Source organism: Talpa occidentalis, unplaced genomic scaffold, assembly GCF_014898055.3.
Source record: "Talpa occidentalis isolate TD23 unplaced genomic scaffold, MPIMG_talOcc4v2.1 talOcc4.11, whole genome shotgun sequence".
Taxonomy (NCBI): Eukaryota; Metazoa; Chordata; class Mammalia; order Eulipotyphla; family Talpidae; genus Talpa; species Talpa occidentalis.
The window spans coordinates 48388423-48403914 of NW_023601104.1; the positions used below are offsets into that span (position 1 = coordinate 48388423).

The 15492-nt window shown below is 35.6% G+C and overlaps 1 protein-coding gene across 6 annotated transcripts in view; it reads left to right on the forward strand.

Annotated features, from left to right (window-relative positions):
• ARHGAP5 (Rho GTPase activating protein 5) overlaps positions 1–15492 on the forward strand; it is a 66382-nt gene that overhangs the window by 31029 nt on the left and 19861 nt on the right. For 4 of the 6 annotated variants that reach the window (XM_037503191.2, XM_054689723.1, XM_054689737.1 and 1 more), the window contains exon 3: positions 5596–5743. In XM_037503191.2, the coding sequence (XP_037359088.2) occupies positions 5596–5743 (148 nt within the window). The remainder of the gene's footprint in view (positions 1–5595; positions 5744–15492) is intronic. The other 2 variants (XM_054689736.1, XM_054689738.1) reach the window with 1 other exon arrangement.

Sequence of the window (15492 nt, forward strand, 5' to 3'; positions counted from 1 at the left end):
ACTTGAATAGCTAGATACTTTACTGGACACTCTCTAGGTGACTCCAGGTTTATTTTTTTGTTATTGATGTTGTTAATGGTATTAATAAGATACCTTTCAGGTAGACAGTATATGTTGAAATGCTTAATAGGAAGATGTCATCTTAGAGATGAATCACTTGTAGAACCAGTTTGTCTGATTAGTGAATACAAGAAGTCAGACCCACATATATTTACCCTCAGTTATTTTCTCTTCCCTCTTTTCACCTAGTGTTAGCTTAAAGGTTATGAAAGAACCCTCATAGCATCCCTGATTTCCAAAGTGTATTTCAACTGTCAGCCAGCACCTACAATTTTTAGACTTTACTTTAAAAAAAGAACAAAAAAAATTAAGCAAACCTTCATGGAGTCCTGGCTCCCACTAAAGGCTTCTTCCTTACACTGATATTTTATGTTACAGTGTGGTATCTATTCCTCCCCTTCTAATTACTTGTAGTACTGTTGCTTTCTAGTTAAATAACTACTGTTTTTCTTACTACATTGTAAACCTTTGGGGACAATTATGAATACCGTTCATCTTTGTGTGGCCTGTAGTAGTAGTTTTCAATCAAGTTATGTATTGATCTTTTTTATTTTTATTTTTTTAAAGATTTATTTATTTATGCATACAAGAACTGGTTTACAGGCCAGAGGTGTGCAGGGTGAGAGGATTCACCAAAGACCGAGTCAGGAACAGAACAGGCAGATTGACTGAAATACACTGCTGAGGGGAACAGTGGGCAATACAGGAGAGGTCTGCTGCACCATGTGGGTAGCTCCCTGGCTGGCCACATAGGCCAGCGTCTAACCCCTTGAGTCACCTCGGAGGCCCTGATTTTTTTTTTTTTTAATTAAAATTCTCAGACTTCCCAGTATATATTTATATAGCCGTCTTCCAGTCTTGAGTTCTTGTTTCTTATTTTTATTAGCCTAGCAAAGTGATTTTCATCTAGGGTCATTTTTGCCCTCCAGGATGCATTTGACAATGTCTAGAAACATTTTTGACTATCACAACTGTTGTGGAAAGTTGCTGTTGGTATGTATTGAGTAGAGACCAGAGATGCTAAGCATCCTGCAATTCACAAGTAATCCTCCACAACAAAGTATTATATAGTCCAAAATGTCAATAATACTGAAGTTGAGATGCCCTGTGTAGCAGAAATTCCTGTGAGATTCTAGAAGTAAGTCGTACAAGGCAGGTTTGTACCTGCATTTTAGGAATGACAGTTTTTTTCTCATAGGACATAGATTTTATTTTCCTATTCTCAACAAGATTGTGTAAGAATATATTTTCAGGAAGGAACTACTGTGGCTCAAAGCTATACACTGTTTCTGTTTATCCTACTTGGCTGTTATTTTGCTGTGAAACATGTTGAGTTCATTTAGTTGAGTTCATTTAGTTGGTTGTCATAGTCACGTGTCCCTTATGGAGATGCAGTCTGAGAAATAAGAGAGCATGTAATATGAAGGGCATGTAAGATGAGAGATTACCAACAAAAAACAAGCATAAAACCTTTGACTAGCACTAAACTCAGTTTAAGAGAAACAGTTTGGGACCATAATGAATAAAGTTGCTTTAAACAGTAAAGTATGTGTGTATGTCAGTTCTTTTGTATCCTTACCAGTATGGTGGTGTAATGGTGTAATAACGTTTTAATTGTTTCTGTTGCACCTATTCACCCTTGGGCAGGGGAACGAAGGAGAATCTGTTGCTTTCTGGGATATCACTAAACTATAGGTGCCTAATCCCTCTGCCTGTGAATACATTTGTAGTCTCTGTATGAAGTTCAGATTCCTTTTTTATGTCATTGTAAAGTCATTTGCACTGTTGCTCTTGCTTTTCTGTCCTCATTATTCATTCCTAAATGAACTTTTAATTCCAAGTGTGTTGAAATTGATAATAGTTTTCTAAGAGCTGTAGTGAAGATTAAGATTATTGAAATACCTAAAATGTAATAAGTACTGAATAAATGGCAGTTTCTGGTGATTCTGAGGGCTTATGATACCATATCATTGGCACATAAATGTTTTGTTGTTGTTGTTGTTATATTTAAAGGGCAGGTTTGTTAGGGAAAGGGACAAAAGAGTAAAAGACACTTGCATAGACACAAGCGGGCAGGAAGAGCTGCCCTGAAGGAACAGGTTTGCTAAGAGAGGGCTGCATGGTTGCAGGCGGGCAGCCTTGAGGAGGGCTGCCTTCTCTGAGGGAGGTCAGTGAAGAGAAGCCTCGGCATGGTATAGGAAGGCTGCTGCCCTGCAAGGAGAGAGTTGGTGAAAAGAAGCACCTGCATAGGCACAGGTGTGCAGACCGCGTGCTGCCATAAATGTTTTGATGAGTAAGTGATTTACAGAATAAATCCTCTAAATTCCTGATATGTCCCTGACTTCATCTTTTCCTTTATATTACCTTCTACCTTTTGAAGTATGGGTTTAAGGCTTACATCTAACTTTCTTGACACTAAGTCATATACTATTACTATGTACGGGTAATTGACTAGTAATGAGTGTTTTTCCTTTATAATCTAAAGGGCATTGCCTTTATTTACACTGATTTTTGTCCTCATCACAATATCTGGTATGTTCAGTTCTTACTGTTCTTATTGTCAAAAATATTTCTTGTAAATTTACAAGCAATCATTATTTTTAGGAATCCTGATTTCATTATGGTAATAAGATGCCTAAGCTGAGACACACCCATATAGTGACTCCCACAGGAATGAGCAATTAGGTATAATGAAATTTTCTATTAATGGGTAATTAAACCAACATTACTTTGCATATTTATTAATAGAAATCTTACATGATAAAGACTTTCTCTGGTTCCTGTTTATAATTTTGCTTTTTGGTTAGTTTTTTTGAGTACCTGCCATGTGCTAAAGCTATTCTCCTCCACCCCCTTTCTCTCTGCCTCTACACCCCCTCCAAACACAGTAGATCATTGTCAGTAGTTTTGGTGTTCGTTTTTTGTTGTTTTTTTTTTTTTAATTTTTAGCTTTATCCACAAAATTGTAGACTATATCCTATTTAATAACCATGCCATTATAACAATTATTTTTATGTTCATTAGGTTTTCAAAGTGCAGGTTCTCAAATATAAATTCTTTATTTCTGATGCTGTTTCAGCATGTATTATAAGATTTTCAGAATGCATTTGAGAATGCTGTAATTACCACATTTTTAAAGAACTTTAAAGAATCTGTCATTGCTGGTTATACACACCTGAATGACACACTGACTCAAACACATCCTTTTCCCATGAACATTCCTTTAGCTAAGTCTTTTTTGACTTTCCAGTTTTCTTGAGAATTTTGGGGCTAGCACAATATGTTCCTTTTTTTGTTGGTCATTGGTTTCTTCTTCCTGAATGCGTTCAAGATTCTCTGAAGCTTAGTGAGTTTAGTATGATATTTCTGTAACTTGATGGTTCACTCCTATTGGTTGTTTACCTTTCAGTGAAATTATTCAGTCTACAAAATACGTTTATTATTTCAGAAGAGATCTCTTTGTACTTTCTCCTTTTTCATAGGCAGTTTTCCAGATCTTTGGAAAGCAGATAAAAATTCTGCTCTTGTGTAGAGCTTAAATTATAGCAGGGAGACACCAATAATAATAATAATACATGAGTATATAGTATTGTGGATAGAAAACAACAACAGTGTAAGAGGGCCTTGGAGTTACTGCACAGGCGCTCAAAAAAGACAAGTAGTAAGATTTCAGTTTTTAACGTGTAATAATGATATAGATAATGCAGAAGGCCTGAGTCAGGAGCATACTTGCATGTTAAAAAAAAAAAACTAGGAAGTCATGTGACTAGAGGAAGTGAGTAAATGAAAGTAGAGGGAAATGAGGTCAGAATGTAAAGAGGCAGATTATAGATTACTTTGGCAGACCATTATTTGAGGAGTTAGTGTTATTCTGGCTACTTTGTTGAGTGGTCTGTAGGGAAAGGTGGTAGAGTTAGGGTTGATTGAATAGTCAGTGTAGAAATCTTGTATATGTTAAGAAGGAAATTTCTCCTAAGGTATTTATTGATATGTTTCTGTTGTTTCAAATGAGCCTGGAATTCAAGGAAAAGAACTAGACAGAAAGTATCAATTTTGGGTTGTCTGTGTGTGGATGACATTACCAAGAAGGGAAAGTATTGATGTTGAGAAAAGGTGATGATAGGGACTGAGACGTAGTGGCGATTGTGTGATAACGGAAGGATCATTAAGGAGTAAGAATCCATACTTTTTGACTTGGTGGATTAAATCTTGAGCCAGATCAGACACTTCAATGCCTTGTTGACAACATTCTAGCCACCTAGTTATATATGTATGTAATCTGTACATACTAGTAGTAGTAGTATATAAACACTGTATCACCAGAGAATGAATAGTATATGAGGACTTAAAGTTGAATTACTTGAGTTTTGCTATGTGAAACAACCTGAAATTGAATTAAAGATTTACTTCATCATTCAAGATATCTTTAGACTTGGAAGAATAGAAGGGAACCATCCAAAGGAGAGATTTCCTTCAAAAAGAATGAGAAATTAAGATGAAGATTGTTTTAGGCATTGAATGCTTGGTTTGTGCTCCCCACCCCACTCACATACACACTTTGCTGATAAGAAATGGGGTATGTTTTTATTCTCTTTAAGTCAGTAATGGTACTAAAAACAAATATGACTAGAATTTTATTTCCACCAAAGAAGATTGTTAAAAAGTTTGTAGATAAAATTAGACTGAAAAGAAACAAAGGCTATCAACAAAAATGCTCTAACATCTTTGATTTTCTGAAAAACTTCCTCTTCTTCCTATAGGCTAGAGATTCTCAATTAAGAATGCACAATAATAAAATCACCTATGCAGATGCTTACTACTCCTTATTCTAGAAAGAATGACTCAGAATCCCCTTAATGGTTGACTTCCACGCAGTATTTTCTTAGGTTTTTGAGCTACTCCATTCTTGATTGAGACTAATTCTGAATTAAATTCTGAAAATTCTTACTTCATTTTGCTTCTTACTATTGTGAAAATGCTTTGTCCGTTACTTACTAGAAGTACCTAACATTTGAGAAATAGTTCAGAAAATAAGGAGGGACAAATGATGGGACTAAAGGTTCATAGAGTTACATAGCTTCATTGTATAAATCAGTAATTAAAGCTATAGCATGTTCTTACAAATACAGCTATGCACAAGCTATGCACAAAAACCTCGTTTAGATCTGTCTGAATGACCAGATAAAATTAACAGACCACAGAACTGAATTGAACGTTGTTTGCTCCTTGTTTTTCCTTTGCATTCACATTGAAAAATGATGTTTTCTAATCCCCCATCTGTCTAGTTTTTTATTATTCTTAAGGAACGATTATCTACCATTTTTCTGTGTTTACCTTTCCTCCAAAGTTGGTCTGTTTCTCAGGTCACTGCTACTAGCAGAGTTTATTTAATAATTCCCATATTGTTGGACATTTAGGTTGAATGTGGCTTTTAAGTATATTGTTTCATACAAAATATGTATTTACAATGCCTAATACTAATGTACTAAAGAAATTGAATTCTAATAGTTTTAACATGAATATGTTTTCTTATAGCAGAAAAAGAAAACTAAGAACTTCAATCCACCAACACGTAGAAATTGGGAAAGTAATTACTTTGGGATGCCCCTCCAGGATCTGGTTACAGCTGAGAAGCCCATACCACTATTTGTTGAAAAATGTGTGGAATTTATTGAAGATACAGGTAGGATGGAGTATCATTGCAAGAAATTTGATTTAAGATTATACTTTTGCTATGTCAACAGTTAGTCGAATGTTTGTGATTTAGTAAAGCTAAATTCTGAAAATGTTACATAGTTCTCCTTGTTAGGATTGATTGGCTTGAATATTAATTCTAGACCTAACCGTCTGATAACTGAAGTTTTGTTGTTGACTAGTAATTTTTTTGTTGTACTTCTCTTTAATAAAATGGCTAATTTGAATCCCAAATGTTACCTTACTCTGGAGTTTAGGTGACATAATTAATTTGCTACTGTTTAATCATGTAGCAATGATTTCAGTAGCTAATTTGAAAGCGTATTACTGTTAATCTTTATTACCCATTTTATATGTGAATTTTTCTTGTAAAATTCATAGCAATATTTATGAGTGTATGAAAGACATCTTATTTGTGATGTTGCTGTTTGTTCAGCAGCTCTAGCTTGACTTGGTTTATGTGGTATTTTTAAGAAGTATATAGATAACATTACTATTTGTAAACAAACCCACTGTTGTGTTAATTTTAAGTTCATTGTAAACTATTACCTGAGGATTGAACAATTCAGACTTGGGTAGTAAAGGCCGAATATTACGTTTATGTACATTTAAAATGAATACAAGTTAACTGCAAAACATTAGTGATTGAATGGTTATAAATATGAGCTTAACTCCTTTTTGTCTTTATTTGTTCTTTATGAGCTTCTTTGGCATACAAACATGATTTTAAAAACAAACTAGGATGTCCATGCCCTATTCAAAAAAAAAAAAAAGGTTCAGTGTCATTTTTACTTAGATCTGCGCTTTATCCTTTACTTCAGTTATCAGCTCAATTCTGTGTATATTGGATTGTCTGTCTGAGAAGTGCTGACTTTGAGTTTTAGCAAAGGAATAGAATATGGGGCAGTGCCTGCTATCTACCAGTATTGTAGTTTAAATAGCCTGTATCTTTCCTTTAATAACTAAATGTTAACTTACAGAATTTGCACTTAGCTATGTCCTTAGTCATTTGGGTTTTCCTTCAGCAAAGTATATATGAGACAAATTTCTCTTCCACATTTCTCTTCATTTTTATCATAGTAGATTTCTAGCAAAGGCCCTTGTAATATTAACTTCCTGCTTTGAGCTTTAAGAATTTATGTTTTCTCTAGCAGTAAAATTAGACGACATTAGGGAAATAATTTTCTTTTCGTGATCACAAAATAGCAATAAAGTAGTAATGGATAGCATTTTGTACATTTATGTTCATAATTAAACATTCCCATTTCTTGAATCTTTTCATGCTTAGTTGAGTGATTAGGTTTCTTGAAAATGAATTCTAGTCTACTGTAGTTTTCAAATCAGTTATTAGTATGATTTATATATAGTAGAATTCACCAATTTTATTTGTACAGCATAAGTTTTTACAATTTTATAGTTAGTAAGCAGCACCAATCAAGATACAGGAATTTTAACCACCACAAAAAACAGTAGTCTTTTGTCATTAAGTATGATGCTAACTGTTTTTGTTTTGGGTATGTGTGTGTGTGTGCGGGCACACATGTATTGGTGTGCGTGCTCATGCTCACTCTATGTTTATCAAGTTGAGAAGTATCTTGCTATTCCTAGTTAACTGAGTTTTTATACAAGTTGCCTTTTGATTTTGTCTACATTTTGCATTTTTCTACATTTGTTGGCGTGATCACATGATTTGTGGTGAATTATATTAATTGATCTTTAATTGTTAAACTCACCTTGTATCCCTGGGAAAGCACCACTTGGTTATAGTGTTGTATCGTTTTTATATATTGTTGGATTCACTCAATTTACTAAAATTGAGTTGTTAAAGACTTCTTCATCCTGAGCAATACTGGTTTATACTTTGCTTTTCTTGCAATGTCTTTGTCTAGTTTTGGTATCAAAACTGACATCATGGAATGAGTATATTTCTGGAAAAGTTTGTGAAAAGAAATTGTTATTTCTGTCTCAAATTTTGGAAGAATATACCAGTATAAATATTTGGACCTGAAATTTTGAACTGTGGATTAAATATCTTTAATAAGATGGCAGATTTTCTCTTTCTTCTTGAGTAAGCATTGGCTGCTTATATCTTTCAAGGAATTTGTCCATTTCATCCAAGTTCAAGTTGGCATAAGGTTATTTATAAAATTTCTTCTCATGCTTTTAATGTCTATAGTGTATGTATAGTGATGTCTTCTCTCTTGTTCTTGGTGTTACAGATTTGTCTTTCTTTCCCTTTTTAGAAATTGATCAGTTGTATTGATCTTTTCAAAGAACCAACTTTTAATTTTAATGATTTCTCATTAATTTTTTAGTTCTTCGAATTCTGCATTTTTTTAATTTCCTTTATGCCTGCATTTGGTTTCTTTATAGGTTCTTAAAAGCAGAAGCCTACATTATTGATTTTGACTATTCTTTTTATCATAATACTTAATATCACAAATTTTCCTCTAAGCATTGTTTTAGTTTTATGCCATAAATTTAATGTTTCTACTTTCAGTCTAGAATAATTTGTATTTCTCTTCTGCTTTATTTTTTAACTCATTGGTTATTAGAAATGCTTTTATTGAGACTTACTTTATATATCCTGGAATATAGACAGACAGTTGTTCCTTAGAACCTTATACATGTGTGATTTTGCTTTATCCCATATGATCATTCTTTTTCTTTTCCTGCCTGTTTTTGTATTAATTGGATTTTCTTGATTATATTTTAATACCAATATCAGTTTATTGCAATGCTCTCTAAACATTTTTTAGTGGTGCTGGAGAATTTGAAATATACATTCTTACCATAGTTCACATTCAAATAATGTTATATCACAATGATAGATAGTTTAAGAATCTTATATCAATATTTTTAACCCTCTAGCTTGTGTTCCATTGTACATCTTAATTCTTAAAATGTGTTTTAAACATCATAGTATATGTTTATTTTTTTAAGATTTATTTATGCATACAAGAACTGGGATACAGGTCAGAGGTATAGGGGGGTAAGAGGATCCCAGAGAATGGGGAGCAGAACAGGTGGATCTACTGAAATACACTGCTGAGGGGAGCAGTGGGCGAGACAGGAGAGGTCTGCTGCGTCATGTGGGTTGCTCCCTGGCCTTCTGGGGATTGAACTCACGCTGCAGTGGCTGCCAGTTGCTTGATAGTGCTGTCTTTAACCCCTGTGCCACCAGGGGGGCCCCATAGTATATGTTTATAATTTTGTTTTAAACAGGTAATTAGCCTCATTTTTGAAATGTAACTTTCTTATGTTTTTAATGTTCTACATAATGACTATTGAAATACCATTCACTCTGAAGTGGTGTTTTATTTGCTTTGATTTACATTTTCTTGATGACAAATGATGCTGATCTTTTTTTCAAGTATCTGTCATTTTATATCTTCTTTGGACAAATATATCCAAACAGGTATTTTTAAGTTTTTTTTATATAGATATTTTTAAGTTGATTTATTCATCTTACTGTTGAATTTAAGAGCTCTTAATTCTTTTTTTTTTATTCTTTTTTTTTTTTTTTCCTATAGAGGCATGTTTTATTTATTTATTTATTTGCTTGTTTGTTTGTTTTGTTTATACATGCACTGGGTACAGTCAGAAGTGCGGGAGGGTGAGAGAATTCACCAGAGCCAGAGCAGGGAGCAGAGCAGGCAGAAGGACCGAAGTACACTGCTGAGGGGAGCAGCGGGCGGCAGGAGAGGTCTGCGCGCCGTGTGGGACCCTCCTCCGGTGGCCGGGGAGCAGCCGGGGATCGAACCGGCGCTGCAGAGGCTGTGGGCAGCTTCGCAACCCAGCGCTCAACCGCTGCGCCACCGGGGAGGCCCTCTTAATATATTCTTAATGGAAGCTGTTCCAAATGTGACTTGCAAAATGTTTTCCTCATCCTGTGAATTGTCTTCCATAATTCCTTAAAAGTATCATTTGCTGCACAAAGGTGGTAAATTTCGATGACTTACAGTTTTTCTGTTTTGTCCCTGTGTACATGGTATCATATTTAAGATTTTGCCTAGACCAGTATTACAAAGAGTTATCTTAACAGTTCTACGTTTGGGGGCCTCCTTGGTGGTTTAGGGGTTAAGTCTCAGTGCTGTCACCGCTGTGGCCTTAGTTTGATTCCCGACCAGGGAGCTATCCACATATGGCACAGCCAAACTCTCCTGTCTCGCCCGCTGCTCATTAGCAGTGTATTTCAGTAAATTCACCTGTTCTGCTCCCCACTCTGTCTCTGCTGAATCCTCTCAACCTCTTCCCCACTGCACCTCTGGCCTACACCCCAACTCTTCTACACAAAAGTAAATAAATAAAATCTTTTTTTAAAAAAAGAGTTCTACATTTTAACTTTTACCCTCAGGTCTATACTCCATTTTGAGTTTTTTTTGTGTGTCAGACAAGCCATGCACCTTTTATTGAATTGACTTTTTTTTTTTTTTTTTTTAAGATTATTTATCCATACAAGCACAACAGGCAGACCGATGAAACACACTGCTGAGGGGAGCAGCAGGCACGGCAGCAGAGGTCTGTCGCACCATGTGGGACCCTCACTGGTGGCCGGGGATCGAACCGGTGCTGCAGAGGCTGTGGGCAGCTTCGCAGCCCAGCACTCAATCTCTACACCACCAGGGGAGGCCCCTATTGAATTGACTTTTAACATTGTTTTTGAAAATCTTATTTTTTTCCCCTCTGTATGGTCAGTTCCAGTTTTGTGTTTATGTGTTTTTTGGCCAATTGATTTTCTGCACAGGCTATCATGACACCTGTGGAAAACAGTAGTTTTATATTTTCTTTCTCAATCTGTGTAACTTTGATTTTCTTCCATTTTCCTCATGCTTTAGCATAAAATTCAGTATGATGGTAAAAGGGAGCATCCTTGCCTTGTTACCTGATCTTAGTGAAAAAGTTTTGAATTTTCACTCTTAATTTTGATGTTAGCTTTAGGTTTTTTTGTAGTCTCTGTCAAGGTGAGGAAGTTCCCCTCCATTCGTGGTTTGCTGGAAGTGTTTATTTTGTCAAATGCATTTTCTGTATTTATTGATGTGATCTTAAGATGATTTTTTTTTTTTAGTCTGTTGATGGATTTGCATCAATTGATTTTTCAGTTGTTAAACCAACCTTGTATCATACCTGGGATAAATGCCACTTGGTCATTTACCGATGCTTGGTCATTTACCAATGCTTAACTATTTACCATGTAATATCAGAAGCAACTTAATGTTTTAGATTACACATATATATTCTTATCTGCAGCATATGGTATAGGCATTTTATTAAGCAGCATTAAATCCTATTTCAAATCCAACACTTCGATTGTCTCCTCATGTTCATGTCTTTTTACATCTACAAAGTATACCTTTAATTAATTTGAAAAAGTTACAGCCATCTCATTTATTGTTGGTCTCACTTATGCATGTTTTCATGTATTTTATATTTTGTTCCTAAGCCATCACGTTAATGAGAATAACTCATAGATTGTTATTTCTCACATCCTAGTATTTTTCTATATTCCTGACTGACTGCCTACTAAGAACTTCATCTTGGATATGAGATCTTGGTCTTGCTTAAAAATCAATTCATCTTCCTCCAAGCCACTAAACTTTTTTTGATTTTTCTGTTTCTTATAATGCCAATATCTTCTTCCCAGTTAGGCAGGCTCTAAGGTACTTCATTAATCTGACTCCTTTTTCATCCGTTGTGTCCACATACCATTAAATGTTAAGCCATGTCCTTTCCTTGCAATAATTTTCTTTATTTTTTTTAAAGATTTTATTTATTTATACAAGAAATGGGGTACAGGTCAGAGGCGTGGGAGGGTGAGAGAACAGGCAGACGGACTGAAGACACTGCTGAGGGGAGCAGTGGGCGAGGCAGGAGAGGTCTGCCACGCCATGTGGGTTTCTCCCTGGCTGGCCAGGAATTGAACCCGTGCTGCAGAGGCTGTGGACAGCTTCACAGTGCAACACTTAACCCGCTGCACCACCGGGGAGGCCCAGCAATAATTTTCTTGTATCTGTTTTCCAGTCTGTGTTTCTTGCTTCTGATTCTGTTGTATCCCTGCCCCCACGTGTCTCTCCTACTTAAAAATAGTGCTTAAGGAGGAAAAAAAAATCTAAATTCCATAGCCTTGGGGATTATGACTTTTTTGATGTAAATTATTTTTGTGACAAGAAACCAAATGCAAAAAAAAATGCATTTACTTGGAATGAAGAGTATCTTTTGGAAGCCAGAAGCATCAAATTTCCCAGTGGGTTTAGAACCCAGTTAATGTTCTCATCTGTTTTGTCATGTGTCTTTTCTCTCTAGACTCACCTTGTCTGTTCACAGATCTTAGATTTTTATGTCTATTTTAACTATATATTTAGTCTTATCAGATGTGGCTGAATTCCCAATTCCAGATTTTCAGGAGGACCTGATGAGGATAGTATAGTATATTGACTAGTGAGTTATTCATTTACCATTGCCAAATAAATAATCAAGTACATTTTTGTAATTGATTAATGTAGAATGTCTTCATGTTTAAATACATGTATCACGTTGTGCTGTTTTCTTGAAGTATGATTTTATTCATGCTTCCCTCTGGTTCTTACATTTGTATCAAGCAATCAAAATGCATTTTAAATTCTGTAGCATCTTGGCTTGAATAAGTTTATATACTACCAATTTTTTTCTATGTTAGCTTTTTAAACTTAATTTTTTGAGGTAAAAATTCTGGACATAAAATTAACCATTTTAAAGTGTTCATACAGTTCAGAAGGATTTGGTTCATTCACAGTGCTGTATAACCATCACCTCTGTTTAATTTCACAGTTTCATAACCCCACAAGGAAATTGTATACCCATTATGCAGTCATTCCTCATTCACCCTACCCTGGCCATTTGCTTTGTAGGTTTATAGAGTTGCCTAATGTGGTTAGTTCATATACCTAAAATAAAAATTTGTGACCTTTTATGCAAGGTTCTTTTTTAGAATAATGTTTTTGAGATTAGCTGTTAATCTTCTTTGGAGAAATGTCTTCTCAACTCTTTTACCTTTTTTTTTTTAAAAAAAAATTTATTCATTTATACAAGCACTGGGTACAGTCAGAAGTGCGGGAGGGTGAGAGAATTCGCCAGAACCAGAGTGGGGAACAGAACAGGCAGACTGAAATACACTGCTGAGCGGAGCAGCAGGCAAGGCAGAACAGGTCTGTTGCCCCATGTGGGACCCTCGCAGGCGGCCGGGAATCGAACCGGCGCTGCAGAGGCTGCGGGCAGCTTCGCAGCCCAGCGCTCAACTGCTGCGGCACCAGGGGAGGCCCTATTTTTCCTATTTTTAACATTGGTTTATTTTTGGGTTATGAGAGTTATATACTGGGTACTTGACTCTTATCAGATAAATGGTTTGAAATATTTTTCCCATCTTATATATTGTCTTTCTAAATAACCCCCTTTAATGCAAAGAGTTTTGCATTTTGATGAAATCCACTTTTTTTTGTTGCTTAAGCTGTTAATGTCATATCTTGCCAAAACCAAGGCATGAAAATTTACCCGTGTTTCCTTGTTTCCTTCTAAGAGTTTTATATTAGTAGCGCTTACCTTTACTTAGTAATGCTATCTTTCTTTCAAAATTATTCTTGCTAGACCCTCTAGTGCAATGATTATTAAGGGTTGCAGAAATAAGCATCCATTTCTATTTGGTTTTCTGTTGTTTTTCTACTTTCTAATCTGTTTATATTCTTTTTATCATTCCCTTTGTTCTGCTCACTTGGAGTTTTGCCTGATCTTTTGCTATTTCTTTAAGGTTCACCTAATCTTAAAGTTGAGATTTTTTTTTTCCTTTTTTTGAGTTAGATGTTTACAGTTACAAATTTCCTTCTGAGCACTACCTTTCGCAGACTTTGGTATGTTGTATCTTCCTTTATACATCTCAAATTATTTTCTAATTGTACTTGTAGTTTCTTTTTTGATGCATTAACTGAGAAATTGTTGTTTATTTTCCAGAGTTGTGAATTTTCCTTTTATTACTTAAAATTTCATTCTTTTGTGGTTGAATAACATACTTCATATTATCTCAAAACTTAAATTTGTCTAGGTTTGCTTTGTGACCAAAGTACTTGTCATCCCTAGGAGAAGGAACATTCTTTCTCTAAGGAGAAAAATGAATATTGTATTATTATTGAATGGAATATTCTATTGGTCTAATTGGTTTTTAGTATTGTTTAAGTTATCTGTTTCCTTGGTGATGTGCTCTCTAGTTCTGTTCATTATTGGAAATGGAGTATTGAAATATCCAACTTTTATCCTTGAATTATTCGATATTTCTCCCGTCAATTCTGTCAGGTTTTGCTTTATATTTTGGGGGACTCAGCTTGTCATCATTGTGTAAGGTTCTTTAATGTCTTATAATTGTCTTAATGTCTTCTTTTTTCCCCCCTGATAATAGGGTAGCCACCAAGTTGTCTTTTGCAAAGACTATGTTTTTTTATCCATCCTTTTACATATAACATATTTGTGTCTTTCTATCAATAATGAGTGTTTTATAGACTGCATAGAGTTTAGTCATGGTGGGTTTTTTTTTTTTTTAATTCACCCTACCAATCTCTTTTCATAGATTTTTAATCTATTTACTTTTTTTTAAAGATTTATTTATTTATTTATACAAGCACTGGGTACAGTCAGAAGTGCGGGAGGGTGAGAGAATTCGCCAGAACCAGAGTGGGGAACAGAACAGGCAGACTGAAATACACTGCTGAGGATAGCAGTGGGCGGCAGGAGAGGTCTGCGCACCATGTGGGACCCTCACCGGTGGCCCGGGATCGAACCGGCGCTGCAGAGGCTGCAGGCAGCTTCACAACCCAGCACTCAACCGCTGTGCCACTGGGGAGGCCCTAATCTATTTACTTTTAAAGTAATCACGGCCAAGGAAATCATTTTACTGTTTATTTTATATCTTCGACAATTTCTTTTTCTCAATTCTTCCACTATTGCTTTCTTTTGTTATTTTTTTCTAATGTGCCTTTCTGATTTATTTTTTTTCCCTGTAGATTTCAAAATTGCTTTCTTATTTGTTACCCTGGTGATTAAAATTAATATCATCCTTTTACAGCAATCTTTTTTTTTTTGTCTGGTGGGACCCTCGCCAGTGGCCGGGGATCGAACTGGCGCTGCAGAGGCTGCGGGCAGTCTCGCAACCCAGCGCTCAAGTGCTGCGCCACCAGGGGAAGCCCAATCATATTTTATTATTAACATTTAATAGTAACACTTTCTTTTCTTTTTGTAAAAGATTTATTTATTTACTTTTATTTATACAATAGCTGGGGTACAGGCCAGAGGCGCAGGAGGGTGCGAGGATTCACCAGAGACAGAGTGGGGAGCAGAACAGGCAGTCGGACCAAAAGCACTGCTGAGGGAAGGAGTGGGCGCGACAGGAGAGGTCTGCCATGCCATGTGGGAATCTCCCTGGCTGGCTGGGAATTGAACCCGTGCTGCAGAGGCTGTGGACAGCTTCACAGCACTACACTCAACCTGCTGCACCACCAGGGAGGCTCCAATAACACTTACAATATTAATGAAAAACTCTCCTTTACATCTTTCCTACACCTTTATGTTATTTTTACAAACTATATCTTTATGCATTAAATGCTCATTAACACATTTGAAATTGTTTTATGTATCTTTTTTAAATTATATTGGAACAAAAAGATGTAGAATACTACTTACTGGGCTTATGTACCCTCTTAGATAGCTATTGTTACCTTT